The 10,985-nt window shown below is 39.0% G+C and overlaps 1 protein-coding gene across 4 annotated transcripts in view; it reads right to left on the bottom strand.

Annotated features, from left to right (window-relative positions):
- Nucleotides 1–347: 347 nt before the first annotated feature.
- OSGIN2 (oxidative stress induced growth inhibitor family member 2) overlaps nt 348–10,985 on the bottom strand; it is a 125,045-nt gene continuing 114,407 nt past the window's right edge. For all 4 annotated transcript variants that reach the window (XM_029591628.1, XM_029591627.1, XM_029591624.1 and 1 more), the window contains one exon: nt 348–10,119. In XM_029591628.1, the coding sequence (XP_029447488.1) occupies nt 9,078–10,119 (1,042 nt within the window). In that variant the 3' untranslated portion in view covers nt 348–9,077. The remainder of the gene's footprint in view (nt 10,120–10,985) is intronic.

Raw genomic sequence — 10,985 nt, 5'->3', positions numbered from 1 at the left:
AAAAAATCTGCCCTACCTTAATACGGATAAAAGTACTATTTTCAACTGCATTTAGGGAGATGTTCCTGGGGCACATTTTAGGTGTGATTGGAGAAAAAAACCCCATATGGATTGTATTTGTCTAGGCATGTTATTTTTCATAGACAATATGAAAGTGGATGTAGAAGTCCAAAAGTACAATTTTCAAAGTATGGATGGACTTTGTTCTAAAGCAGAAAATCTGCAAATTGCCGCCCCACCCCTACTGCATAAGCATCGTATTATGTATATATTTCATGATTTTATTTAATACAAAAGTGTGTGGTAAAAGCTCAAAAAAGTTCTCCAAAACCAAAATGTGCAGGAAATTAATAGAGTAAGAAGATTTATTCAAAGAAATTCATTTAAACATTTTACAGGAAAGAGTATGTCCTCCGACAAGGTCTGTGTGTTGCCTGAAGGCTGCCTTGGGAGGGACACAAGACAAAACCTTCTGTAAATCAAAGAAATAGATACAATTAATAGGAGGACATAGACAACAAATCTAGAAAACAGATCAGAACGACAATTTCAGATTCAATCAGGTCACACATTTATACATGATTCTCACAGGAACACCGAGGCTATCATCATTTACATATTCAAACATTCAAAAGCATGTTAAAACATGCTGTAACCAATCTCCTGCTGCCAAACCCCACAGCCACATAAGAACCAATCAGATAAAAGGCTTTGGAACATCCAATGAAAATAGTGAAAAGCAACATCATGAGAAGCCACCAATTGGAAGGCATAAGGAAGCAGGAGAGTGAGAATACAGGATCAAAACCTAACAATTCTAAAAAAAACACCCAGTCAAAATAAAATACCTTGGTCCGCTGTGCAATTACACCACTAAAAAAAACAATCAAGGTGATTCAGCAAGACTTAAGAATGAAAAAAATAAAAAATCACATGATTAGTAACCACCAATCAGCTGAAAGGCATCAGAAAAAGATGCTGAAAAATGTTTGTGAATGAAGAAATCACATGATCAGAAGTGACCAATAAGCTAAGAGACCAAAAACAAGTGAATGAAAAAACAATGGTCCAGAGAATTCTTAGATATCACCTGATAAAACGTATACAGCAAAACTCTAAAGATGGTATTTAAAACATTTATTCACCTCTTCAATCAAAAAGACTGCCCTAAGCGATGTACAAAATTCAAAACATAAGACTGCAAACCTTTGGATTGTAAATTCCAAGCCTGTATTTTCCCACCGTAGCTCAAGTTCTAAATCTTTAGTGTTAAATTTATATATTTATTAGAATTACAGCATAATCAAAAATACAGCTTTCAAACATTATATCATATTCTGTGCCTTCCCATTCTCAATTTTAAAATTGTATAATCCAAAATATACTGCATTCTGCTTCGGTTTCCAAACTTATTTTTAACCTTCTAAGACATTTTAGCATTCATTTCCTCCAGCCCCAAAATCTTGCTGTGGGTTAAAAGACAGTGCCATTGTTTTCCTGTCTCTAAGCTAATAACCTTCAAGACTAATACCCAATCCAGTTTTTATGGGAAAAGGGCAGTTTTAGTAAGCACTCTGAAGTTTGTAACTTTGGTGCAAGTACATTAAAATACTGTATAAATGATACAAAATTGCAGTATTTTGAAGAGTAAAAGCAAAAGGGGTAGATTTTCCACTTGTGCAGGTCGTGTCCATCTGAGCTCACTTCCTGGCATGCACACATGGATGCATCGATTTTCTACCACAGTGGAAAATCTGTGGGCCGCACACACATGCGTGTCAGATTTTATACTCTGCACACGTATGTGTGGCAGCGCCAGCAAGGGGGGGCAGGGTTTGCAATTTCCGCCCGGCAATGCATTCCAACCTTCCCCAGTTCTCTCCTCCCCCTCCCCATACTCCCTCTCTCTTCCCCTCACCCCCTAAATCCTACCTTTTTATAGATATCTCCGTTTTGCAACTTACTTCAGCTCCCGAGAACACGCCTCCTGGCCCGCCCCTTCGAGGAAGCCCAGCACTTGTGCGCGTACCGGGCTTTCTGCGCAAGGCTGGGCCCCTTCAAAAATTGGCTCGGCGTGTGCAAGGCCCGGCCATGTGCATGAAGCCCGGAATTTAATCGCGCGGGCGGTTGAATATCTGCCCCATAGGGTATAGTTAAGAATGCAAGATCTTCAAAATGTCAAAAGGAAAATATTTGCAGTACAGTAATTGCACAGAGGTAGCTGATAGAAATGTCATCCTTTGTCTCCTAAGGGTTTCATAGGTCTGAGCTTGAGATTTTGGATTTAAAGCATAAAACTAACCACCTAGATTGCAAAAAGTAGCTTCTGGTACAGTGTTATTCATGTCTAGTTCTTGAGGGCCACAGACTGGTTGGGTTTTCAGGCTATTCCTAATAAATATGCATGAAAAGGTTTGCATGCACACTGCCTCAATTCTATGCAAACATCTCTCATACATATTCAATAGGAAAAGCCTGTAAACCTAACCACTCTGCAGCCCTCAAGGACCCGGAAGTGAATATCACTCCTGTAGTGATAAGTTTTGTGCATACTTTTATTTTTGGACACCAGAGTCCTATAGTTCCACTACTGCATTGATGTGTATAGGCAGACACACACACACACTTTCTCCCTAAAAGTATCCACCGTGTTGCAGAAGTCATCTCTACATCTATTTCCTATCTAGTTAGGGTATTAATGAATTCATGCATGTTGGTGTGTACTACTGTATCTGCTCCCTCCCCCACTACGCAATCTACCCAATATAGGGTGCAATTTTCACTTTTCCCATGCAGCTTGCAGGCCAGTACATACTTTATACCTGTGGGCCTGCATGCTTAAAGAGAAACTCCCTACAAATTTTCCCTTTCAAAATCCACCCTGCATACTTGTGCTGGCGTGGTCCATGAGGGAAAGTACCTATCCAGACTTTAAAATCTCACCTTCACATGTTCTTTCACTCCCTCCAGCCCCTAGCACACTCAAGAATGCCCCTTTTCTCTTTGGGTAAAGTATGCGCTCATTTCTACATATAGAGGCTGGGAACATTTCACTCATTTTGCATGGGTAAACACGTTCACCTGCATGAAACACTTTGAAAATGTTCTTCCCTATAATCATTACAAGAAGGTAACCTTTTTTTCATATGAACTACTGAAAAAAAAAAAAGTAGTAGAAAATAATTGCTTTATTTTGTTTATCATTTTTTTGTTTAAAATTTCCTGCAACTTTAGGGAAGTTGAGGTAGATCATTCATATGGGTAACTTGTAAACACTGATTCTAAAGGGAACAGAATTAATGCTCTTTATTAGAAAGATACATCCAGTTTATGATAAAAAAGATAATTTAGAACTTAATTAACTGTGAACCGACTATTCATCTTGTTTAAGCGTTTCCCTGTAGGAAGTATATGAAAAGCCATGATTACAGCTCTGCAAATTAAAAACAAAAAGATTGCTGATGAAAAATTCACTTGAAGTTTCAATATAATTTTTAAATTCAGGAAAGGTTCAAGGCCAAAAAAAACAAACTGCAGGACTCTAAATCAATGGATGCAGTAGGGTAAAACCTGGATCAGCCTGTCCTGAAAAAGAAAAACAGACCTAACTAGACTGGCCATTATAATCCAGTAATTGTTGACAGATGATGTTCCCAAATCACAATAAAAAACATATAAAAGGATCTACCTCTAGTACATGTTTGTGGGGTCTAGTGAAGATTCTAATGAGGAAGGAGACAGATGGGATAATAAAGACTTTTTAATTTTTATCTGTTGTGGGTGGTTTTTTTTTCAAATTTGTATTTTTGTTTCTGTTCTTGAATATTAGGGAAGGGAGGAGTGCAAGTAATGCGGAGAAGAAGCATGTATGATGCTGCATGAATTGCAGTGGCACATCCACCACTAGGCAAACTACATCCAGTCCACCATTAGCAGTGCCTGACATGGCTTCTGCTATTTTTGAGGAAGAGGAGGCTAGGCCTAGTAGTTAGTCCAATCAATGGCTGGTGATCCAGCAGCAGTTGGAGAGTGATGAGGAGAAAGAAAAGAAGGTGACAGGCTCATGCCAGCAGCATGCCACTAATTCCTGCCTTGAGATAATGAGACTGGGTTCAATTTAATTTTTCAGCTGATGGCAGTATTACCAGCCTAACATTGGTAAACACTGCAGAGTGACACTGCCATCTGCCAGGGGCTGTAGGTCTCCTGCTTTGAATCATTTCTCCTTCTCCCCTACAGGAGGAAGCGTCCTACTAAGCAGGCGCCATATCTTTCAAAGGGTGCCTGTAGTAAAGCTCTTTCTAACAATGGCACAGTTCCACTCTATCAGCAGTATTGCCATATCACATGGTCTGCACGAGGGGTGGGCAATTCCCGGCCTTGAGAGCCAGTTACAATGGGAAGTATAAAAGCATCACTTCAGTAACCCCCAAACTTGACAACAGTAGTTATGGAGAGATTAATTTAAATCTAAACGATGAGAGCTTGATAATTTCAATATAGGATTGTGGACAAAATCATTCGTAACCAGTATAGGAAAAAAAAAAAAGTGTAACAGAAATTCAGATTCTGTAAAACAGAACTGTAAATAGTTATACATTGTCATGAATGTGGCATAATGGCAGAAGGCCTGTAAACAGAAAAGTACAAAGTGGCACAGCTCATTTACTGTAAACACTAACCTCGCTGTACCACAAGCACACAGGAATCCTAACAATTACAGAAAATGAAGTAATCACCAGTTACTACCCTTAAGAGAAACATGGGGTAACCTGCACGGCGCGGCAATTACTACCCTTAAGAGAAACATGGGGGTAAATTGCACGGAGCGGCAATTACCACCTTGGGAAGCTTGCTGGGCAGACTAGATGGACCATTTTGGTCTTTTTTTGCCATCATTACTATATTATGTTACCTGGAACATTTCCATTCCAACTGGTACAATGCTCGATACTAAAAAAAGCAGACATTGTGGTAAAGCAAAAATACACAAGAACAGCATTACTGATAGACGTGTTAGTAGCAAGTGAATATTGCATACATTGTGTGAGACAAGATCCAAGAAGATGCAATGAGAGACTAAGAAAATGTGAGAGAAAGATACAGAAATAAATTCAATTGTATTGGGTGCACTGGCCTGATTTAAAAAGTATTTCCAAGAGCACCTTGATATGTGTCTATACATATTACATCTCTATGAACTCCAGGAGCAGATCCTCTTTGGCACATTGTAAGTATTAAGAACATTAGCAATACATTTGAAAGATTCAGAATGAGGTTAATTTCTGTCAAGGTATGCATAAAACAAACCTATTCGGAGACACTGCCCCCATGGAGAGATTAGCAATGGCTGTGATGCATGGTGTGCAAATAGGTAGTGAGCTGGAATGAGTTGGGTTCTGATTTAAGAACTGATCTGATACGTGTCTATACGCCAATCAAAATGACTACCGTAAGAGGGCTCCACTTCTGTACCCCCAACCCTGAAAATTTACGTGCTTGCAGGCATGACAGAGCTTGTAGTAGTGTATTATTTACACTGACTTATGAAAGGAATACTTCTCCAGCACTACAGCTGTACCTCCAAGTACATTGCACTGTCTGCCATCATGTATGTCCTAACAATATAAGTGTTGTACATGTGTTAACTATATACTACAATATACTGTCTTAATACTTGTCAGTGCAAATACCTCCACCTCTGTTAGACATATTCCATCAAATACACTGCACTGTCTGCCAATCTTAGTAATGCCACTAGTTTTAAGCAGGCACATATAATCTTTATGCTACATTGCAAGTGGTACCTAGTCACCATTTATACATGACTAAATGCAGCAGAAATCAGGGCTTGCAATCTAATCTGGTCTTAACATTTTTATTTTTACTTTTATTGCATTTTCTTGTGCTTGCTTGACTGAATATATATCAGAACAATTGTCAGCCAAGCAAGCACAAAAAAATGCAATAAAAGCAAGCACAAAAAAGTGAGCCATGTTGAACATAATGGGTCCTCCTATGTGATATGTCCTACAAGAGCAATTAACCAAGATTTTAAAGACATTAACTCTTGCCTGCCCTCCCCCCCCGAAAAAAAGCCTGGCCCATAACTGTGTGGTATGCTGGCTTATTTGGGCCCTCATCAATGATGGCATTAACATTTCTTAGAGTGGCAATTGTATCAATGACCAATGGTTTTTGTCTCTAATGATTAATCTCACCATCATCAGCTGCTTAGTTACTGCCTAGCTCCAGTCCTTGAGTGCCACCAACAGGTCTGGCTTTTAGATACTCCAATTAATATGCATGAGGTACATCCTCATGCACTGCCTCCATTTTATGTATATATCTATCTATATCTATCATGCATATTCATTTTAAATGTCCTAAAAATCAGATCTGTTGATAGCACTCCAGGACCAGAGTTTCCTATTCCTGGCCTAGCTGTTCAAAGTATCATTTATACGGACACTGAGCCTATGTCAAACTTAAGGCAGAGGTCCCCATAAGCCACAATCCAGTCAGGTTTTCAGGATTTCCACAAATATTCATAAGGGGCATTTTGCATACAACAGAGGAAGTAAATGCAAATAGATCTCATGTATTTTCATTGTGGCAATGCTGAAAACCTGACAGAACTAGGTTTGGGGACTCATGGTTTAAAGGAAGGTCACTCACTGTTTTGCTGGTAACGAGAAGTCAAAGAAAATGCATTTGGATTCTATCTGTGAACATGACAGTATGTTGAGACACACAACTCACTTCAATCCACATACTTCAATAGCAGGGTGTCTACACAATTATGTGAAGCGTGTTCACACTGGCCCAACAGATTAGTGAGGCAGGCCTGACTAATGCATTCTGTAACATTTCCACTCCAACAGGTAGGCAAGTGACAACAGCACTTCGCAGAGTAGCAGTCAAAGCCAGGACTAACTTTCCTTCTGCACTGGACAGGGCTAGACACTCATTTACATTCTCAAGGCGGCAAGGAACTTTATAGTGCGTGGTAGATGGATAATGGGGGCCTCTCTTTGGGAAATGTTTCAAACACCACATTTAGGAAGATCTTAATCAAATATACATGAAAACAATCCATAAGATTTTTGTTGCAAACGAAACATTTTAAAAAAAGACAATTATTTCAAAACAGGGTGAAAACACCAGGTTAGAGTTCAGATTATTCAATCTCTCTAGACATGATGTTATGAACAATGGTCAAATGCTGTTTATCTGTAAGACATAAGGTGTTTTCCATTTATTTATTTATCAAAATAATATCCGCCGCCGCCTTCAAGAAAACTTTTGCCAAACAAGTGAAATGTACAATAAAAGGACCATCACACATGGAACCAATAATAATTGTGCTGTCTGTGCTGTTACTGGTCTCTAATTATAATCAGGGGTCCAAAAGCTTTCAAATAATATTTTTCAGAATTTTTTCATATAACATAAAAAGTTTACACAATGCTGTACAACATTCTATAAGAGCTTTCACCATGAAGGTGAACACTTTTGATAAACAAATACAGGGACAGATTGATATTGCTATAATATTACCTTTATCTTCCCTAAAACTGGACTAATTTGGTTGATGTCAATTTATTTGAACTGCCTATTGCATGACTGAATCAAGACACATGTTCAAGTCTTAGCAAGTTGACTTCAATTGCTGGGGCAAAAAGGAAATAAAATTGTTATGAACTTATTTAAGCAGCAGAATAGCAGCAAAGGGGGGGAAAAAAAAAGGCTTGGAAACAGATACTCCTCTTTGGAGTACTGAGAAATTTCCAATGCATAGTTTGCAGATAGAAAAGCCCACCGTTCTGCTTCCTCCACTCTGCCAGCAGATTTCCGTGCACAAGTCCAGCTATGGGTGCCATGTTTGGGCTGCTGGCAAACTTGTTTCACAGACACCGATCTGCACCCCGGCACCAGACAAATGCACATGGTTTCCCCCTTAATGCATGCTTGAGCTTGTACACAAAGATTACATGAAATCAACAGATTTCAAAGCACAAGTTCTCAAAGGGCAGGAATGCTCTTTAAAAAAAGAAAACAAAACACAAGACAAACTCAAAACATACACAGCCCCCAGTTGCTGGACTGAATACATTCACTGCCTTTTCTTACCCTTGCTCCTTTTTACTTTATTATTTGTTTACTTTTACCAAAACTCATTAAGCCTGTCTAAAATATTTTGGATTACAACTGAGTAAGAGCACTTAAAACATTTTTATTAGACTGGTATCTGACTGTAAACAAATTTTGTAGGGCAAAATTAAAGAGCAAGTTTATGACAACATAGACCCCCTATACAATATGTAAAAGTAGTCAGAAGTGCAAGAGTTCATGTGACAGATATTCGGGGGCCTGTCAGAAGGGAACAGCAAGAAAGCTAAAAATGAAAGGAATGTTTCTTGCCTCTGTTATACAAATAGCTTTGTATACAACTGTTACTCATACGCGGCTGCTGCATATAAATATATCATTGTTTAAAAGGCCAATTTCTGTGGCAAAAGCTTAATCTAAAATGAAGGAGGAAATTAAAATGATGACACCTCACCACTGTTGCTGTTAGAAGGAATGTGATTTAAATACTGGCATTGTCCTGCTGAGACATTTCAGAATATCTAATTTGGCTTAAATTTCCACTTAGAAAACAAATTTCACTTGTTTGAGAACTGACAAAATGTAAAGATGTAAAATGTACATAGACATACACACTTATTGTCATACTGTCAAAAGACTGTATGCTGTGTCACTGGAGCAGGAGAGCAATACAAAATAAGGCAGGCCAGTACCAGCTGGTCTTCTTCACAATCTGGCAGCAATCGCAGACAGAGCAGCAGCCCAAGTCCCACATGCCATCCAAGGTGAATCGGTGAACTGCAATTGTGTTTGTACAGCACCCCTGTCCTAGGCAACTCAGGTAAAAACAACAACTCCTACCCACCAGGAGGTAGTGTTTGACTAATAAAAAGGTGTCTAAAATGGACTTCAAGCTGTCTGAGGAGCCTGCTGTGGTTACAAGGAACAGTTGCAGCAGGTGATGTTATCTGATTGTTCTTCTCAGGCTAGCCATCTCCACCTCCTCTTTCCACAATGAGATGGGTTTTTGTCTTTTGTCTCACCTCCAAACATCGTGTGATGGCCAGTGCTCCACCTTTTAGGAACCGTATAAAATTGTCTCCCACTAGAGGACCAAGTGCAAAAAGGTTAGGTTCTTGTGTGGCCTCATGTGTATAAGGATTAATCTCAACTGGATTACCCTTACATGTAATTGGCCGATTGGGGTCCTGACCTATATTTTGTCCTTGCTCCTTCAAAAAGAACAGATTAGGGTGAGAGCCTATTAACACCAAGGCCATGGAGATTTTGAGAACCATCTTCAGTCCAGAGGCACTCTGCAGAACACACTTCATGTCTGGTTTAAAAGACAGTACACAGTGCTCCGGAAAGCTGATGTAAGCAGGATGTAGGTTAGAGATTGCCGCGTGTGACTGAGTACACATCATGTGATAGATCTTGTGGTATTCAGGGTACAGTGTTTTAGGAAGTTGCTTGAAAATTAAGTTTGGATCATTGGCCCGTCTGCGAAATACATGAATTACAGGTATATTATTGTTGTAAGCACACAGTACTGCATCGGCTGCAGTAAGTCCAGCCCCTACAATCAGTACAGGGTCTACTTTGCCACTCAACCTTCCTTTAATAATAGCAGCTTCAAAGTCACGCACAGAGTGATGGACAAAAGGCAGGTCTTCTCCTTCGGCTCCCAGGCGTGCAGGGGAATCAAAGGTTCCTGTTGCAAGAGCTACATTCTCCGCAAAAAGACAGAATGGCAAATGAGAGCCATCAGCTGCTTTGCGATAACCACGGACTTCCCAGTTTTTCTTGGTCAAAGCTGCCCAGTCACTTTCTTTATCGATTTGCAGCTCCTGTGCTGAAACAACTTCATTTTCCTGGTGTTCATTTTCCTCCTGGTCTCGATAAAGTCTTGATACAGATGTAATGTAAGTGTTTTCTATGAAGTTCCTCTGGAGACCCATTACTTTAACATACTGTTTATAGTAGGAAGCTATTTCCTTTGGGGTTGCTCTATCACATTTTATGTTTCTGGAAAAAAACCAAACAAAAATTATCCATTTGTTATGAATAAAACAGCTTATGAAGAAAAGCTAACCACTCATTCTGTTCAATTTGATGAGTTATTTTAACTTCCACCTTTATCCTTACTATAAAACAGAAAATATCTGTAATTACTGCATACCTAATAAAAAAAAAAAAAAAAAAAAGTCAGAAACTGCAATATGCAAACATTACTGCAGATCAATGTTGAACCTCTAAAATATAAAATCTTTCAACCCTGTGTTAGCAATTTCCTTTTTATTGTACAGTTGTGTGCACACTTATTTTCCAACCCAAAATGTTGTATCCCTTACTCCCATACTGTGGGGACGATTTTCAGACCATCCATGTTATGGTGAATTCTGTGGGTACTTTTTACTAATGACTTAAGTACGAGTGTACTTTTCTTTTGAAACTTGTACCTGTGGACTTTTGCACCTGCTTTTAAGTAAGGAAATAAATACACACAGAAGAACTTTCAGACAACTCTGCACGGCCCCATATATGCACATCTATGGCCGCATGGAGAACTACTGTAGTATTTTATAATGTGCAGATTATAAAATAGGTGCATGTCCATCCCCCAACAGATGCGCATACATAAGCTTACGCGTGAATACCTGAAATGCACTGAAAGAGCGTATTTCAATGTATTAACGTGCATATGTTTCCTACCTGTTTTCTAAGCATATGTAGGCATATTTTACACATTTAAAAAAAAACCCACAAAAATCAAAACAAACTTCTTTGCATAAAGCCCTGATTTATGCGCGATGGCCGGTATATTTTAATACATGCGCGCATAATTTAACTTACAAAATTTCCAATTCCTCTACTAGTTCATCCAATACATC

This window comes from Rhinatrema bivittatum, chromosome 2 (genome assembly GCF_901001135.1).
Source record: "Rhinatrema bivittatum chromosome 2, aRhiBiv1.1, whole genome shotgun sequence".
NCBI lineage: Eukaryota > Metazoa > Chordata > Amphibia > Gymnophiona > Rhinatrematidae > Rhinatrema > Rhinatrema bivittatum.
The sequence above is the reverse complement of the archived record's forward strand: the minus strand, read 5'-3'. Positions and strand labels throughout refer to the sequence as shown.